Source organism: Anopheles gambiae, chromosome 3, assembly GCF_943734735.2.
Source record: "Anopheles gambiae chromosome 3, idAnoGambNW_F1_1, whole genome shotgun sequence".
Lineage (NCBI taxonomy): Eukaryota > Metazoa > Arthropoda > Insecta > Diptera > Culicidae > Anopheles > Anopheles gambiae.
Genome location: NC_064602.1, coordinates 43,218,918 through 43,239,133, shown reverse-complemented (window position 1 = coordinate 43,239,133; position 20,216 = coordinate 43,218,918). Strand labels below are relative to the sequence as shown.

General features: G+C 39.4%; 1 protein-coding gene across 3 annotated transcripts in view; it reads left to right on the top strand.

Annotated features, from left to right (window-relative positions):
- The window catches only part of LOC3292067 (ATP-binding cassette sub-family C member Sur), an 85,504-nt gene that overhangs the window by 11,314 nt on the left and 53,974 nt on the right, over positions 1–20,216 (top strand). For all 3 annotated transcript variants that reach the window (XM_061655319.1, XM_061655317.1, XM_061655318.1), the window contains 2 exons: positions 6,979–7,196; positions 15,671–15,901. In XM_061655319.1, coding sequence (XP_061511303.1) covers positions 6,979–7,196; positions 15,671–15,901 — 449 coding nt within the window. The remainder of the gene's footprint in view (positions 1–6,978; positions 7,197–15,670; positions 15,902–20,216) is intronic.

Sequence of the window (20,216 nt, the reverse complement as noted above, 5' to 3'; positions counted from 1 at the left end):
GGTCACATTGAGCACTTATAGTCTAAGAAAAAATGATAACGAAAGAGAATCTAGTCTAAACCTTATCTACACTAATCTTTCCTCTATTACATAAATTTATAATCTAGTCTATTTACTTTAATAAAACCTATTTACAAATCGCCACGGGCTGGACGTACAATTTGTTTTATACTTTTCTAATAGTAGATCAGCATATTGTATTATTTTTATCATATTTGTTCTTTGATGAATGTCACTAGTACTATGCCAAAGTGGTAAATTAAGGATTCGTTTAAGAAATTTGTTTTGGAACACTTGGATTTTCTTTAAGTGCGTAGAGGCACTTTTTTCCCAAACTGGGTATGCGTATAATAATATAGGTCGTAGGATTTGTTTATAAAGCAAAAGCTTATTTTTTAAGTTTAGTTTTGAATTCCTGTTAGTAAAGCTATATAGAGATAATAAGGTTTTTGTTGCAGAGAGTATTCTATTTTCAATATGTTTTTTGAATGTTAACCTTTTGTCGAGTGTAACCCCCAAATATTTAATTTCATTTTTCCATTCCACTTCATTATTATTAATGTTTAATTTTCTATCTGGCAATTTTCTTCTACTTGTGCAACGCGAGAAAAAAATAGCTTCCGTTTTAGATTCATTTACTTTCAGCTTCCATGTTTTGCAGTATCTTGCATACTCATTTAGTCCTTTGTTTAGGCTTTTTATAATTGTTCTTGGACATTTGGCAGAGGAACTAATCGCAAAGTCATCGGCAAAACAGTATTGTTTGACATTTTTCATTTTTGGAATATCGCATGTGTAAATATTAAACAGAATCGGTGACAGCACGCTTCCTTGAGGAAGACCTGCTAATGGGTGGAACGGTGTGGAGGTAAAATGATTTATGTGAACCGAGCCTGTTCGCGTTTTGAGAAATGAAGTGATAAGTCGAATCAGATTTGGAGGAAAATTGAAAGATACAAGTTTAAATAACAATCCTTCATGCCAAACCGTATCAAAAGCCTTTTCTAGGTCTAGTAATGCTAATCCTGTTGACTTCTTATTGTCTCTTTGTGATTTTATAGTGTTTGTTAATCTGTGTAATTGGTGAGTTGTGGATAGTCCAGCTTGGAAACCAAATTGGTACTTTGGGATAATGTTGTGAATGTCAATGTGTTTTTTTATGCGATCAGCAATTTGTTTTTCAAAGATTTTTCCCAGGCAACTCAAGAGGCTTATCGGTCTATAGTTTTTAGTATCGCTGGGATCTTTGTTTGGTTTTGGAATAGGAATTATTTTTGCTTTTTTCCAATCATTAGGGAAGTAGCATAATTTTAAGCATGCATTTAAGATAAATGTCAAGTAAATTATTCCCTGCATCGGTATTTTCTTTATAGCTGTGTTATTAATGTTATCAATACCTACTGATTTTTTTGATTGTAGTTTCTTAATTATTTGACAAAGTTTTTTTGGTTTAATTAATTCTTTATCTAAGTTAGCTGGTAAGGAGTGAAAGTTGTTGAATTCATCTAGTGTTTTTTTAACTAAGCGCTCCTGAGAGCTTTTTGTTTGTATTGTGGTATTGTTAGCGTTTTCAAAGTGAGCTTTTAAGGCTTCACATTTCTCGGGATTTGTTAGTAAAAAATTTCCATGTTCTTTAATTGGGGGTATAGTTTTACTGTCTCCATTCATGATCCGAACAAATCTCCATAGCCTAGTATTATTACGTGTTTTGTTCATTTTTTCTAAGTTGGTAGACCAAGCATTGTTTCTGATCAGGGATATTTCCTCTTCAACTTGTTTTGCTAATGTTTTGTACACATTTTTTAAAGCATGGTTCCACCTATTTCTTTGCCATCGGCGCCTTAATTGGTTTCTGTATTTCATTTTGTTTAGTGTAGCCTCAGGGATTATTAATTTATATCGGTCTATTTTAGTTAGTGGTACAAATTTGCTATGTGCAGTGCTGATTAGTTTAGAAAAATAGGCTACCATGAGATCAATTTGTTTTTCATTGTTAATTTTAGCTAAATTCAAGTTTGACAGCTCTATGTGTTGGGAAATGTATTTTTGATACCCTGTCCAATTTGCTTTGGAGTAGTTTGGAATACTGTTGCCACATGGTTTAAAGCTATTGGTTAAGGAAATTTCAAAGATAACCGGAAGATGGTCGGATGTAAATTCGGTTATTGTTCGTGGTGATGTTATCTGGTGTAAATTGTTTGTGAGAACGAGATCAATAGTGGATGGATTTCGATTTTCATCACTGGGAAAGTATGTAGGGTTATGTGGATGGTGAATCGAAAAATTTCCTCTTTGTAAAGTTTCAAAAAGGGTTTTTCCCATCCGATTTGCACTTTGGCAATTCCATAGCCTGTGTCTAGCGTTAAAGTCGCCACAAAGGAAATAACTGTTTGGGATAGCACTCAATAGGTTAACGTCTGCTTTAAAACTCTCACAATCTCTGTTTGCTCCAGGATTATATACTGATATTATACTTATTTTTCCTCTTTCAGTTTGTAACTGTATGCCTATGGCTTCTAGTGATTTTAATTTGAATGAAGGAAGTAATTTATGGGTGATATTTTTACTGACTACTATAGCTACACCACCTTTTGTTGTAGTTTCTCTATCTAGTCTATGTATAATATAATTGCAATGTGAAAAACGCATATTACATTTAAGGAATGTTTCATTCAGAGCTGCTATTTGTATCTTATTTGCATCCATGAAATTGAAAAATTCATGTTGTTTGCTGGCTATGCCATTGGCATTCCAATACATGATTTTTAAACCCTTTTTATTTGCCATTGGAGAAACAATATTTAGCTGTTATCTGTACTATTACGGAAATTAAATCTTTTTTGTTGCGACATTCGCTTAAATGTGTAAATACGTCTTCGACAATTTGGCCTATTTCTTCAAAATTTATGTCGAAATCTCCTGTAGAAGTGTTTTTCTTTGAATTGAACACATTTGAATAGTTAATTGGCACTTGGCATGGCTTGGGCGGATTTCCTATTGAGGGGAAACTGTTTTCGTTGTATTTGAATTCTTTCGTCTTAGGTGGTGCTTTAGTTGCTTTAGTTACGCTTACACGTGTAGGACAGCCTGAATAATTGGCTGTGTGGTGGTCACCGCAATTAGCGCAGCGCAGCTTTGTCGGCGCTATTTTACCGTCTGGGCTAGTAGTAGTTACGCTAAGCGGACAGGATTTGGATGCGTGTGAACCAGCGCATTTCACGCACACAGGTGGGCGGTGGCAGTTTGCGTTACCGTGACCATAACGCTGGCAATTTTTACACTGCATTGGCCCGCTTGCAGATGTATAATATTCAAAAAATACGCGATGGTGGTTCACTGCTCGAATATTTTTGAGTTCACTAAGGGTTATTGAACCCTTCACAAAATGTAATAGATACATCATCTGATCGTCGAATTTCTTTCTACGAATCTGCAATTTTTTTATCGCCGTTGGTTTTACATGCACTTCTTCCAGTGCTGTTTTGATTTCTTCCAAAGGATAATCTGGGAGGCCAAAGATGACAATTTTTGTGGTTTTTTCGTCATCAAGCTGATGTGTGTAGAAATGCGTCGAAGTTTTTTTGAATTCCTCGATTATTTTACGAAAATCACTCGTGTTTGTAGCATGCACTACGATACCTTTCACGGTAGTATTTGTTGTGTAATTAACTACACCAACACCAGTTATTTTACGATGGACATCGCCTACAGATGTGCCGGTCACGACGATTGGAGGTACACGTTCGGTTTTACGCACACTTGCTCTCGCATTGTACGAGGAGAGAGGAAGATCTTCACTATCACTTAGTAACTCGAACGAATTTCTGGTTTCTACCGTCACATTGTTGTTGCCAATATTGTGACGTATTGTTGATGCTTTTGGTGGTCTTCCACGTCGCTTTTTACCACGATCCATGACGATGGATCGGGTGGGCGATTTTTTTTTAAAGCTCGGCAATGTAGTGCCTTGTTTTGCACGGACACTAACACTGTTACAACTCTGAACGATTTGTATACGCCACTCGAGCTCCGCAAACAAAAAACACGTCTGTTTCGGGCAACGCTCGGTGTGGGAATGGCTTTGCCTAGAATACAACCTTAATAATGACTACCAAAATTATTTGGTATATAATGAGTACCAAAATCTAAAATACTTCATATTTGTACAATTACTTAACAGAAAACAGTCATACTTAACAGTCTGAGTTTCACCAGTCAGTTGAAACCAATATAACAAAAAAAAAATTCTTCTTTTTATTTGACGCAACAACCGTTATCGGTCTAAGTCTGCCTAAGCCCTCAATTGTTTAATTGTTTATTACTCGTTCAATGGATAACAATGGATCCGTGTGAATGTTCTTAAGTCTAATATTAGTTTAAAATAAGTAGTAAGATCATCTTAATAATTCGCTTCTAATGCAGTTTTTAAAGGATTGCACTGAGGTTCCAAAATCAAACAAATGACGAACTTCGTTAAACACCCTAATCATGGAGTTGAGGGGGTCTCCATATCCAGTTCGACTACGGTTCAGGGCAAGTAACGGACGAGAGCGAAGCTGAACAGCAGGCGCGTAAAAGTTTAACTGCTGGAGTAGGGATGGACAGTCGATGTTACTTTGCAGTAAACCAGCCACAAATAGTTGTTGTGCGGTACGGCGTCGGATGTGGAGCGGTTGCAGTCCGAGGAGCAGAAGTCGCGTTTCATAAGGTGGTAACTGACTGCCAGGTGGCCAAGGTAACAAGCGTGTTGCGTATCGGGATAAGCGACGCTGTATCGATTCCATTCTCTCAGAAAGTCTTTGGGTTGAGGGCTTCCATTATCTGCGACTTCTTGCTGTATTATGCTACGGCGTTGCTGCGTATAGGAGTTCGTTTTGTAGGGGATTTGATCCCATGACTGGTCTGTTGTTAGGTCGTTCATGATGGTGACTGTACCATTGTATCGTATTTTTCTCATATTTTAATCTTATTAAAAATGATGTATTACATGGTAACTATAGGAAGAAATTAGTGAAAATTGTTTAAACTTGTACTAAACAATAAACTTTTAAAATTAAAATTTATTTTGAGCTTTTTAAGAAACTAAAAAAATATATTAAAATTAAACAATGGTAGCTTTTTTGGGTATTTCTTATTCATTGATTAATCAACTTTAGAAACAAATGATCTAGTTATTGATATAATGCTATTTTAAAATAAAGTTATTGATGAAATTGAAAACGATGGGACCATCCACAAACTACGTAATACTCGTAGGGAGAAGGGAAACATCTTACAAATTTATGTTTTAATTCATTGGGGAGAAGTGAGGTTCCAAGCTTTGTTATGTAACGTTAAATAATTTGTTCCAAATTTTTAATACATATTTTTGGAAATTTTATTTCATTACAAATGTTTTATAAATCCGTTTAATAGTTCAGATAATGATATATTTCCAACACAATGATATACTTTGACACGGGAGAAGAGGAGGATGATGGATTTCAAAAATATGTTTTCTTTTCGCTTTACGTAGTTAATGGATTGCCCCTAAAACAGATACACTGAATAGTGTAATGAATGTAGTAACGCTCTAACCACCCCATTGAACCAATACACCCAGTTACTAATCGTGCTAAATTACCTTCATTCTCTTCCATTTTTTTCCCCGCCTGGTAAAAGCACTGACCCTACGTAACCTATTTACACGTGTTCTAGAGCACCCGAAACTGTCCGCCAGTACCTCTCCCCAATACGTATCCCTCTCAACCAAATGAACGTTGCGTATGCTCGCTACGGCCCAGTTTCGGTCCAGTTCGAACGGGTCCCCTTTTCCCAATACCCGATAGCGGTTTGAAAACAATAGGAAAAGCTCATAAATTGGTGCACACTATAAACACAATCAACCACCATCGCCGAAGGATCCTCATCGGAGGACACAGGTTGTGATAGCTTTATTGTGCGAAACCATCCCTCTCGCTGGCGGTCGCTCATGTAAGTGCAAGAGAGAGGGAGGGAGAGAGCGTGAGAGAGGAAGAGAGAGAGTGAGAGGGCGGGAATAAATCCCACAAGTGACACACACGCCCGTTATTCCCACCGGAGCACTAGAAGGAGGATCCCAAACCTTCCACTCCTCGTATCTCGCACCGGTCGGTTGACGCACAGAGGCAAACCCGGGTGAGGGGCTGGGGCAAAAGGCACAAGTGGCCGCACACACACCGAGTTGACTACAGTAATAAGTTATTTACATCGCCAAATAAATTTTCAATCTGAAGCATGTCCATAAATTATGCACCCCAAAAGGGTGCACACCGCCCCACCGTCCGGCCGCTCCAAACGCTCTCACATCTTGTTCTGCTGCCTCGCGTTTTGTGGGTCAGCATTCTAGGCCTGGTGTCGGTACGATGCGTCATGTCGCATGATATTACGCCCCACCGCCGGTGTGCGATCCCGGCTCTGCCCGTACGTCCCGTGACTATTTATGGTGCGAGTAAGCAGTTACGCATTATCCAATGGTACGAAATATTGTCGCTTTGTACGGCGTGTCCTTTCCGTGTCCTTTTGCGAGGGAAACGCACTGAGCATGCTGGCGTGTCTGTTGGGGATGCTTTTTTTTGGCACTCCAAAAACCCTTTCACACTAGCGCGCACACAGACACGCACCCGATCGGTCGTTATTGTGTCTGGAGTGTGTGAGTGCCCCGTAGGTGCTAGATCCATCGCTCTTCGCATGTCTTGCTTGGCTCTTACGCTTTTTGTGCTTTACTTTCACTCTCTCTCTCTCTCTCTCTCTCTTTGTCGTTCTCATAAAGAATATTTTAACATGCAAAGACAGAGATGAGGAGCGAGAGAGGAAGAGTATCCGTCGCACACATTATTATGGGTAGGCTGTAAGGGGACCCCAGGACAGATGGCTATTCTGAGGGACACTGACACCACTACACACATACACATGTGCACACAAACGTACGCTCAGCTTTTTTATTTATTATCCCTGCAGGACTATTATACGCGGTACTGGCGGCCGAAGGCGCCCAGTCGATAGTGCGCTGGTGCAAATTTAAATATATCAACGATGTCACGGACACTGCCAGCCGACCGGGCAGCTCCGCACCGGGTGGCAGCATCCTTGGCACGCCGGAACTCTTCCTGACGCTGGCCGGTGCACTCGCTGCGACCGCACTCACCGCCATCGATGGTTTCACGCTGTACACTGAGGTAAGAGGACAATCGGGGGTTTTTTTTTTTGAGGTTTGGTTTCGACGGTTTGGTTTGGTTTCCTCCCGTGGTCTGTGTTTCGCTGGGGCTTTTCCGTCTGTCGTCAGGTTTCGCTGGATGGGTTGCGTAGAAGATTCGCTCTTTTGGGCGGTGGCGGTGGACTTTGCTGTGTGGTGGACGTGAATTCATTTCGGTTCAACGTTTAGGTGCTGCGGCGTCTTCGTTCTTGATCCATGCATTTATCAACATGCGAGGGAAATGGTTGCACGGTTATGGTTCGGGGGCTTTCGTACTGATGGAGATACAACTTTTTCGTATGTTTGTCGATTCGTGTTCGTACATGATTGTTTTCCATTTTGGATAGGTTTTTTTTGTTGGGGGTTTGGTTATAAAAGCTTTTTCTTTCAAATGGATCAGGTAGGATTTTTTATGGGGTTTCAGTTATTAAGAAGGAATGATAAACATTCAAATAGAGCAATCGAAAACCGAACTGAAGCTCTATTTCTCTCAATTTCGGTACGACATTACTAAAAAAAAACAGTTCCGAGCCAGTTTCCAACGTGAACATTATTATTCACAGTTTTTCAACAGCTATCAAATGTTTCTTATGGGTATAAAACAGCATGTTTGATATAGTTTGGATTTTTTCGTCAGTTTGACTATATTTATTATTATTGTTATTGTTAATATTAGTATGAAATTTTTATTATTATTATTATTATTGTTATCATTATTATTATCGGTGACACTTATTCCACAAATCTTGACAATTATGATAAATATGGAAATGATGATGATAAGTCCTACCTCTTACCCCAGTACAGGTTTGAGATGGACGAAAGTATCTATAAGATAATTCTACTCGAATAGTTGTAATGAAATTTAAAAAAGATATATAAACATAAAGTAGGAAACATAAAGCGAGTATACTATCTTTCGGATTAGAATTTAATTGTTCGTTATTTTAATAGTTCAACGGCGAATTTTTAAAAATATTATCTTTAAGCTCAAATATCGTTAAAACCGAAGCATTCATAATTACCAATTAGTCTTCTACTTATTAGTCAATAATTTTTCTACTATTAGGCGAAACGACCTACGCGGCAGCCGAAACAGGCATTCAAGGCATATGTATGTAGCATCATGCAGCTGAATAATTAGGTTTGGCTACGCGGGAACGGTCCATACCAGACTTGAACTCACGACGAGCATGTGATTAAATCGTGCGCGATGACGACTGTAAGATGGGACGGATTTACAAATGTTTGAATTGTTGTTAAGATTTTGACTGTCATATTCCTTTCATGTTGTCCCTTCAAGATAAATGTCTCCTTATAGCGAGTTTCTCTAAGTTGCATATGTGATTTGGTTTTCTAAATTCTGTAATTTGTTTTTATGGTGAATGAATATCGCTCTAAGCTACAGATCCTTATTTTATTGTTTTGGAACGTTTTTCTTTTTACTCACAAGCAATCGGTGTAGTTGTTAATTTTATATTTTATTTTTGCATGTAATATTTCATGATAACTACGTATTTCATCCAACGATCCAAAACGATTTAACGATTTCATAATTTCAATTTCATTTGGCAATCGAATAACTTTGTATCAACAATGCTTTTTTACTTTTTCTTCGCGTTTGGAATAAAAAAAAAATAATTAGATCGAATTCGAAACGATTGTGCTGGATAATACAGCTTTGTGAATTAAAAGCTTTGAAATTTACAAATAGCTATCAACAGCAACATTCATAAAATAATATTCATTATGGTCCGCGAAATGAGATTATGAATCAAAATAGCCCAGATAAAGAATGCTTAACACCTTCACTTAACCCTTTAAGCGTAAAAAAGAGTTAAGCAGCTTACCGTTCAAAGTTAAACATAATCGGCTTAAACATTTGTGTGGCTGTTGCAATGACACCTAAACAGTTTAACGAAATTGCCACCGTTTTTGTCGCTTGCTTGTATGGCAAGAGCACACGCCATACCGAGGGATTAAAATGCAAACACTAGCACACATGCAGGTACATCATTCTTTTACGCTACAATCGATTAGAAAAGGGGTTGACACCATATATTTCAGTGCCGATTGTGCCTTTCTTTCTCTGTGGAGCACATCCAATCATCCGAAAGGATGGTGAAGCACGGCTGCAATTAATGGCAATAATTAACAGGTGCATTGGTAGTTGGTATTTAATTTAGTGTACACCAAAAGGTAAATGCAAAATTCCGTCGCCACCCCCAAACGGTGTGCTTTAAATATTACCACAACACAACAATAAAACAAGCGATTCACCCGTCTGTAACGTGATCGGGCCATGGGCCACGAATTAAACCAACAACTGGATTGTTGTTGGGTGTGCACAAAACAAAAACACGTGCCCCACTGCCTTTATCTCACTCACTGGTACGTTTGTCCATCTTTGTGCTGCAGGACAATTAGCATACATTTAGCATAATTTGTTTTGTTTTTTTTTTTGTATGAAGCGTACAGAGCCCTTTTGGAAATTGTTGTTTCCCCCTTTCCTTCCATTCTCGCCAGTCACCATGCAAATTGGAACGTGCATAGGGAGGGCAGTTGTGGGGAGCAAAGGGAGTCCAAAGGGGGCGGGAAAAGTGCACTGCACCGGGTATAGAAAATGTCATAAATTTCATGGAATTTATATCGTTCTGACAGCGCTCACGCGGTGGTCTAGACAACGGCCAGCGCGTTCCATCCTTGGTTGATGGTTCGGGTTGTTGGCGCTGGAAAGGGGTTTGGTGTGGTTTGGTATGGCGCATTTTTCGCTTTGCTTATTACTCGGAACAGCGAACTTTTTTCCGTGCTGAGTGTGCCATGATCTCTCTTTATCTCTTTCTACCTCTCTCGCTCGCTCTCTTTCTTTATCTGCGTGTTTGTGCTATTTTCTACGGAAAGCTCAGTGACACCATCATAGTATGCATTTGTTTCGACACGCCACAGTGTGTTGCTGGAAAAAGAGCAGGAAAAAAAAAGATCTCCCCCAACACAGCATCAAAGTAAACATGGCACGGTGCATACCATTACGGTGGTGGAAAATCCCTCGTTTTGGGAACGAAGCATTGGAAGGAGTGAGTGGGGAAGAGTATTTTTTCATACCACCAACACTGCTGATCTGTGTACCGTCGTGCTGTGTGACAGGTCCGTGCGGTCACACCGTCAGTATGCAATCGGGCACATTTTCATCGCTCACCCGACGGCGTGTGCGTCTAACATTCCAGGCACGAGTTTGAGCTGATGCTGTTTCGTGTAGAAATGAACCTCCGCCTGACACATTCCCTGAACTGTTGAGCATTTTCTGAAACTTCACAGTTCGATTCCCCGTTGTATCCTAGCGTGGGAAAATAGAAGGCCGCTTTTCGGGAGGAGGGTTTTGGGAAGGTAGTGGCCGGTTTAGTGCCGCTTGGTGTAGGTGAGAAAAACACGTGCACTAGTTAACGGGGAGTTTTGGGGACTATCAGCAGCCTTCCAACGCCCTATTGGGGAAGTTCCCCTTGCAAAATGCACGCAACGACTGTGAAGCGATGTGCCGCAAACCTGTAACATTACTGCATGTTCGAGCCCTATTTTCCATCCCGTTCCCGGTGGACAGTTTAAATTTCATGTGTTCGCTGACCGCTTAAATGTACAGCCCTTGCTGTTTGCAGGGACGCACGGTCAATGGTGTGTGTATACGAAAGGGGAGGAAAATTTAGTTCATAATTATAATTAGATTGGCGTACATAAAAAGTTTGCACGTTGCGCTCCCATTCGCTTCTTGCCATTCGAGCGGCAAAACTACACTGCGACACGACGACAGCGAATCCAGCAGCGCACAACACATAGGGAGAAGGAGCGAGTAAAGTTTGCACCAGCAATGTCACGACAGTTTGCCTGTTTCTGTAACTTTCCATCCGATCTGCTCGGGTGTGCTGGGGCAATAGTTCCCCATAATGGAGCACAATTAGTTGGTGTAGTAATTTTCGGCAGGGATTAACTGAATTACCGGCTGGCTATCTCACTGAAGTGGATGTTGTTGGTGCATAGAGTGTTAGAATTGTCGTTCGTTCTGGGATGCTGCTGTGGCTGCCAGGTAGATGATGGCAGAAGGAATTAGAAACCGAAATGATGTAATGTGTTTATCGTCCCATTTCTCACTGGGGCGAAGCTTTTGCAAGGTGGGAAAGCTTATCCGCTCTGCTTCAAGTAGGAAAGATTTCCACTTAGAACGGTGATTGATATTATTTACCTTACGCACAAGTTTCGCTGTAGCCGGGACGGTCGTGGGGCTTCTTTCCTTTCGAGAACGGTACGCGCTGCGCTAAACGCCTGAAAGTATGCCGTCCACGTAGCACGGCAGCAATAATGTGGCTTAAAAAGAGTTTGCTGCTTAAAAACACTGCTGTTGCCGACGCAAAGCACTAAAGAACACTACTATATACACGTTTAGTTTAGCACGCTTAGAGTGTGCGGAAGTTTTTGATTTTCTTTTCGTTTATTTTTTAATTAAATTTAATAAACAAAATTACTCAAGAAATGCGGCAGCCGTGTGTTCTGCGGAAGCAAGTAACGGCCAAGCTGCAAGGTAAGGAAAGACTCCGGCAGCTCTTTCTCGTTAGTGGCCAAACTTTACCCTGCCTGTCAAGTGGAAGAGGAAAGTTTGTGTTCGTTAGCAAGTTTTGCCAGGCTTTTCGAGGCCCCCTTTGCTCTTTGGCCACTCTCGGAAGGTCTTTTATCGGGGCCAAGAAGCATGCATCTTGAAGGAAGAATTTAGAGGTTACAAAAGATGGCGGAGGTTGTTGTCTTAACGGTGTGAATAATAAATAAGTGATGTAGCTGGTGGACACTTTTCTTAGAATTATTTCACCCATTAACTGATCGAAACACAGTTTGTCCTTTCCAGTGCTTATTATTATTTGCGCATTTTGCGTCACGTTGCTGCACTACGGTTGCATAATAATCAGCGCCCTTTCAGCAATTAGTGGCAACTAGGCACACTGGCCATCTACAAACTTGCATACATAAACAGCTATTCTCGCAAGCCGTAAGCTATCAAAAATGGGCCCTTTGCACTGATCTGATCGTTGGGTGTGAGATGTGGGGGTAATGTTTGCAAAATGTTTGCAACCCGACACATGTAACAACAGTAGCACAGAATCCTCACACGAGCACTGCCGGCCCTTTTGCCCCGTAGCCAGTCAATCAGCAGAAGGGCGTGTGACAGAAAACATAAACAAATCGGTCGGTACACGTTCCGGTGCGTTTGCATAAACCTTGCGGTTTTTGTTGCGGTTGCTGTAAAATCGATTCCACCCAACAAAAAATCCGCCTCAAACCGCGCGTTACAAACATTTCACGGTCATGTTGATGAAGCCTCACCGGGAAGGGGATGTGCGTGTATGTGTGTGCGCGGCATTGGCTTTTGATTGTATGCAAATGGCGCTGTGTGCAGTGATCGATGTGGTTGAGAAAAGAAGACACACGTGGTGGATGACAGCACAGCAGAGCACAACAGCGGGTTGGTTCTCAGTATGACAAACACGGTTTTTAAAATTCGAGCACAGAACAATGGGACGGGGCTAACCCATCCCAGCGGTATGAATATGCGTAAACTAACTTGCGTACCGGCTATGAAATGCGATTGTACATAGCGAAGCTTTTGGCAGAAAAAATAACCTGATATCGCTAGATGAAATATCGATATATTAACAGCATAAATCAATGCTTGTTTTATCGAGCGCCACGGTTCATGTTTGTAGTAAGCAAGGGTATGGGGAAGGCGAGAGGGAGGGAGAACGAAAGAGCGAAAGCGAAAGATGGAAAGCAAAAGACAGCAAATGGTACCGCAATTACCCTGAAACCGTTCGCAAAATGTTGACAAATGTGTCGGCAAATGCGTGATGAAATTTTTCACCCGTAAGCGTTTGTAATTGAGCGTTCCACTGAAACGGAAAAGGATCAAAATGGAGGACTCATCTAGGAGGGTGAATGAAGAGAAAGAGGAGTGGAAGGCAGTGGCAGAGGTATGTTTTATGTCGTCGATAATCTGGTTAGCCGGTTCCGGTCGCAAGTTTTCACATGCGTGTTTCCTTTGGTGCTGGTGGTGACACACGTACATTCACACACGACTGGGGGTGTTTTTCCAGTTTTTTTCCACCTCGTGATGTTGATGAAAATTTTAGAGTGAGAATTTACAAAAAGAAGCTTTTTGTATGCATGGTTTGATGCGGTAGAAGAAGACCGGATTTACATAAACTTTGCGGGTGGCATTACATGGACGGATGGATTTTTTTTACAAAAAAAAGAGGAACAAAGTTTGTGATGTTATGAATGATATACTAAGAATAATTGCCTTTTCTTCTAATTTTGTTTTTATTTTTTAGTGGCTTTTTCGTGAACATGTCTCTCGTGTCTAAGTCGGTGTGTTGTATTGGGAGTGTTTGTGCCAATTTAAAAGGAAAAGTAATAAAAGTTTTCAATAGAAAAGAAACGAGTATGGTTCAAGAAATACTTGATTTGCTTTTACGTTTAATTTTGTTATTAAAATTATCTTTTTTATTATTATTATTTATATATTATTATTATTATTATTTATATACTATTATTATTATTATTATTATTATTATTATTATTATTATTATTATTATTATTATTATTATTATTATTATTATTATTATTATTATTATTATTTGTGTTATGATTATGATTATTATTTTTATTGTTATTAATATTATTATTACATTACCATAATAATAATAATAATAATAATAATAATAATAATAATAATAATAATAATAATTATTATTATTATTATTATCATTATTTTAATTATTATTTATTGTGTTGTTTATATAGTATTATTATTATTACAATTATTATATTATTGTTTTTATTTTTATTATTATTATTATCATTCTTTAGGATAGAGCTTTGGTAGTACTTCTTAAAATAAGATACGGTAGATTGACCTTATCGATCATGATATTCTGAAAAGTTTCAGTAATAAAATAATATAGAAATATAACAATGCCTCGTAATAGACATATTTAAGGATATTTATTTAAGTGCATTACATAAATTCTTCCAATATTGTACTCACCTTTTGCTCAATTAACACTGCTACACAACCATGCAACATAAACATCCAATTACGTTGCGCACGATTTTGCAAAATCAATTCACCACATACATACTACGACCGCTTTTGTTCAGGATATGCTCCCACGGGACCGGGCAGCACTGATCGGCTAAAGCACAGCACAAGCTTTCCGACGTGCTGGAAAAATTAATACCATATTTATTAATCATCGAAATCTGCTGCTGCTACTTTCTTAGAAGCTTGCTTGGTAGAATGGCTGCTGGTCGTGTTCTGCCCCGTTCCCCCAAGACGACGTTCTCATCGTTTACGTAAGCCAAAAGAAGAAAGCGAGCCACCCAGTGTTACCCGGGTCCCTGGTGCTAACGAGGTGAAACGTCATGAATAAATTATCGATGCTGATTTGATCGAGTATCGGGTGGAGAAAACGGGAGACGATATGTGTGCAGAAAATCCGGGAAGAGAAGGAATCGTTTTCGATTATCCGAGGAAAGAGAAGAAACCCCCCTCCCTCTGTATTATAACCTTCGATGATGGGAAAGGCCAGAGAGGAGCGATGTTTCTATTTTGTCCGGGATTTTCCGGTGCAAAAGTAGGAAAGAAACCCACAACAAAACGGTTATTTCGAGCAGAAAGGATTTAAATGATGAATTTGTACGTGGAAGTCAACTCTAAGCTCTAACCCGAAAATGGGTATTTCATCGGATGATTAATAGTTCAAGAAGGGGGGAAATAGCAAAGAGCTTTTACACATTAGAGTTTTAAAGCTCTTTTTTGATGTGACCTTTTTTGTGACAGTCAAACGTATATACGAGTGGTTTATAAAAGTTTGTGAGGAAAAAAACACCTTCAAATAAATTATGTGAGTGCCAACCATCAACATTCCTCTTTCATCACATGCGGGACAAATGGGAAGGTTAGAAAAAAAAAACAACGAAGGTTCTTCTTGCTGAAGAACCTTTGACATTGCGGTAGGGCAAAAAGATGACAGCCCGAAATGGGTCCCGCAAATTCTGCCCCTGTCCCACATCCGGTCCGTCGATTGATGATCGTCATTCGATAGCAGACGAAGTAGGGTTCCTATTAATCATGCTATCGATTTCGACTTTAATAACTTTATTTCGTCCTTTCAGCGATGAACGCTGTTTCCATTTTGGACTCATTTTTCTTGACGAACGGTGAAATGTGTCGAATTTTCCTTTTTCTTGTTCAGTTCACTAGCCCGGGTCTCATACTTGTTACGAAATTCCTGTTAACTTTTTTCTTTCTATTTCTTTTTCTCGTTCTCCCTTTCTTTCTTTCCTTTACGTTTGTTTTGTTTCTACTTTCTAACGTCCTTTTGTTTTTACATCTCCATCGCTACCATCGCATACCATCAGCAAAACACTGGACGCCGGCACGTTTCGTCGATAATGTCGAGCGAGAGAAAGCTCGGCTACAAGACGCCTCACTCGCCGTTCCTGTCGAAAGTCACTTTCCACTGGATCGTGCCGCTGCTGTGGCGCGGCTACCGGGAGCCGCTCGAGCTGGAGGATCTAGGCAACCTGCACGAGAAGGACACCAGTCGCTATCACTACGATCAGTTTCTGTTCATTTATCAAAGCTACAAGGTAAGTTTGCCGCAGAGCGGACGCTCGCTGGTGGGCAGGAACGGACGGATTGCAGCAATTGGAACCGAAGGCAAAGAGACGATAGTTTTCAGTTTACGGTAGGAATTTTGGTCTTATTTTTTTTTTTGCATATTCCGAAATTTGCAGCGTCCAGTCGTCCACACAGGATTGGGAGCAGGATTTTATTGACGAGCTCGAGCACAGAAAAAGGAAACCGTCGGTCGAAAGCTTTGATGGTGACTTTGACTTTGTACGGAAAAGTGTGTGAAAGGGGTTTTAGGGCTCTTATGGTATGCGGGAAGCGAGAGTTTCATCTAGTGGCGTGTCGACCATAAATCAAGTATTGTGCGTGCAGGACGTATTTGAACACGAGCGGGAATGTATGTGTGTGAGAAAACGAAGGAAAGAAGGAGACAGATTTTTCACTCACCAAACTAGCTACCGCAACTTGCTCAAAAGTAAAATAGAAGGCTAGGAAAAGATAGTTTTCCTTTGGCGTCTTTTGTCACCAGAAGAAATTTTCCATCTTCTTTGAAAAGCTCAACCGTGGAGTGGCGTTAGTTTTGAAGCACGAAAGTGTAGCCACTTTGGCGACAAGTTTACGTTCTTACGCTTTCCGAGGGTTCGGTTTACGGGCAACTTGCGGTGCGGCTTGGGGAGGCACACCGGAACGCTACGAAATGCTGCTTAAGTGTGAAATAATGACATGATTAATTATGCTGTGAAGGAGCGAACATAAAACAGGGTAAACAAGGGAAAACGATGTTCACTAGCCTGTTAGTTGCTGTCGTGGAATGAAAAAAGCTACCGGAGAGTGGAAGTTTGTAGTTTCGTTTTGTCCCGGCTATGATAGTTTGTTTTTGTATATCGTACTTTCTTTTTGTTAAAAAAAATCTATAGGAAAGGAAAAACGGGGTCTATAGGAAAAGAAACCCGGGGTTTGTTATTCCCTTTTTAGCTCTTATCTTCAAAGGATCGCTTTGTACGTGTTTTGCTGGTTTAATGGTTGTAAGTGAATAATAAACTAAGAAACAATATGCCGGCGGCAGAGGAGGAGTAAGGAGGGTTTAAATGACATAAAAAGGGGAGGGAAAGGATAAGTTAAAATAATTATGGAGATTATGCGGAGAGGGATTATGTGAGTTTATTAACAATTACGCTTACTGTGTACGAGAACCGACAGGATACTTCATTGTGTGGCAGGAAGTATAAGTAGGTAGTCATTTTGGTGGTGGTGAAAAATTACGCATCAAATCTAAGGTATACGTCTTAATGGGAAATTTATACTTTTTTTTGCTGTTACTCGCTCACGTGTGCAGGTTTTTTTTATGGATGCATGGTGACCAATATGTTCCAATAAATCATTTTACTCTAGCTTATGTATTTAGTCATTACTCTCTTAATCGTCGATTTTGAGTTGATTGTAGGTTATTACATATATATTTGTATAAAAACTAGGATAGTTTTTCAAATTTATCAGTGTTCCTGGAACGCACGATCCGTGCTAACATATTCTGAACGATCCTAAGGAGGATAAGAGGCATCCTGAACCATTGTTGGTTTAATTCTCCCATGATTGACCATTGCCAATGCAACTTAGCGCCATATATTTTAGAGCCGCATGCAATGAACTCTGTCATTGATTTTAGTTTTTTTTTCTAACTTGAGAGGAAATGTTTAGATTTTTTTAAAGCAATTCTTATATTGTAATGAACAGTTCGCACCTTGTCAACTATTAGAACAGCGGTCGGCAAAGTCCGGCCCGCGGGCCAAATGCGGCCCGCCGTAACATTCAATCCGGCCCGCGAAAGGATATGGCTGTTTTTTTTTTTAAATATGGGAATAATTCAAAAGTTATCAAAATTACTCACCATTTTTTAGGATGAAATTTCGCAACGGATTGACGAACTCATCATTAACGGCAATAATGTGACTCGAGTGTTAGAGCAAAAGATTCAAAAATATTGATTTTGTATTACGATGCGTGTTAAACCGCTCGTGTTGTCTCGTGTTTAACATCTCAAACTGACCAAAGGATTTTGTCAATCATCTTAAATGACCCTGACCCTCAGAGCTACAGAAAGTGTTTTATTTTTCGGTTTTATTAGTAATTTAGTTGATGTATATCGCAATAATAGTAAGTAATTGCAAAAGTAATCAAAAAGGAAAAAAACATTTAATAGAGTAAAAAGCGCAGGGATAGAAAAGCACGGGAAGTGTATAGACATTAAATAACCGTTTTCATCCAGGACAGATTATGATGTTTATGAAATATGAGATTTTTCTATCAAACTTCTATAATATGAATAAAACTTCCGTTCGGTGGTTTGTTTGATAGTTTTTTGTTTGACACAGATAATTCTCGAACTCAAGGTTAAATTTCCCGTGTGTAACACTAACATTGTTTCGACACAACAATGAGCTGAATATGTGAAAACAGAAACGATTGTTTAAAAAAACGACTATTATTGTTGTTTTTGCGAGTACGATTGTGAAAAGGCGAAACTTTTTACGAAAACAACTATGGTAAAAGATTGTTGTTAAAAAGGAATCAGTTATTGATTTCTCTGAGATGATATTACTTGTTATTAACAATAGCACAATAATATTGCGGTATGGAAGGAGATATTGATATCGCAAAAAAGCCGATCAAGAAGCGAAATTGATATTGATTTGTTGTTTGTACTGATCAAAGCATAGTGCACTTTGTTCCCGATCTTTAACTGATGAGTATTTGCAATAAGTTTCAACATTAACAATTGCCTCTTTTGAGCTTTGAGTGGATGATTACAAAATTACATAGAAACAATAATATCACCAATCACATTGCTTGCAATTACTAACCAATTATTTCGTTTCTATTTTTGTCTGATTCAGAAGGTAATTTCTACAATTTTCTGAAAAAAATATTGTTCTGGTCAGCGGCTCGCAATTATTTACTCAATTTGGCCTGTTACATCAAAGATTGCCGACCGCTGTATTAGATAGTTCGAAAACTAATAATGGGGCCCTTCACGATTCTAGTCAGTTTTTTTTGTATGGAGTTTGACAGTTGGAGGCTGAAATCATGTAAACACTCCATATAAAAACACACAAAAAACTAGCCTGCAATTTTCAGTCTAGATTATTCTAGCCTCAAAGCTAGAATTAGATTCGAGTACCTGCTCGAAAACACGGTGTTGTTTACATTTACCGCAAGGTGCATTAAAGAGATCACGTGGTGGAATCTAGAATCAAAGTGTATGTAGTCCAGGTGGTCTCATAGTATGTTTTTAAAACCAAATTTTAATATCACTTTTTGACAGAATGGGTGAAAACTTTTGTTCAAGCAAGCTTTCTTGAGGCTTGACGAATACACAAAACACTCTTAAAATCTTCATTCAGAACCAGAAGCGATAAAAATCGGTCTTCTATATTCATACACCTTGTGATAAGCCCACCTGTATATTAAACCGACTTAGAAAGCTGCTCGAAAACTGCTATACAATGCAAACAGCTGACAGGCTGAAATTTCAGCCTAAGAACTGACAACGGAAAGGGCCCCAATTCTAGTTTCAGAGTTGGAGCTAATTCCCTTATCCAGGTGTTAATAATAGTATTAAAACTAGCATTACTTCAACATTTTTTGCTGATTGAACTGAAGATCAAAGTTTATCATGAGGGAACAGAAATATAATATATGTGATGTCCCTTTATCTTTCCTCCACACAGAAATACCATTTAATCTCCGATTGTTCATCTACAGCTCTCTGCACTTTCATCGACACGAAACAATCCTTATCCGTGCGGCATTAGCGGTACTTGTGATGCTAATTGTGCGTGAATGTCGGACATGCTTTGACCCTTTTCATTTCCGACGACAATTCACCGTATGAAGCATTTTAATGCAAGCATGATTCAGTGCTCAGTGCTTTTGTAAACTGACGTCTATGTGTAAGAGTGTGTGTGTGTATGTGCGTGCGTTTTTGTAGGCTTATCTCTTTTACTCCAGTTAGTTGCTAACGCGTTCCATGCTCAGTGCAATCATTAATTACTAGAAGGCGATAGCGGGTGAGTGGAACAAGCAGAAACTCTCACCACCGAAATAAACGACGGCAAACCCAAACAGACCAGGATTACATGAGCTGATAATTAATTCACTTTACCACTTTACCGGTGACCAAAATTTTGGGAGATCCCTTCGCTCACTTCAGCAACTGTCGGAACGGTACAGATTGAGCCAGTGGATTTGTAGTTCTCGTCAACAATGGAAGGCAAACTAAACCGCGAAAAGGGGGCGGAGAAGTTTTAAAAAGCGAGAAAGCATTTTAGCACC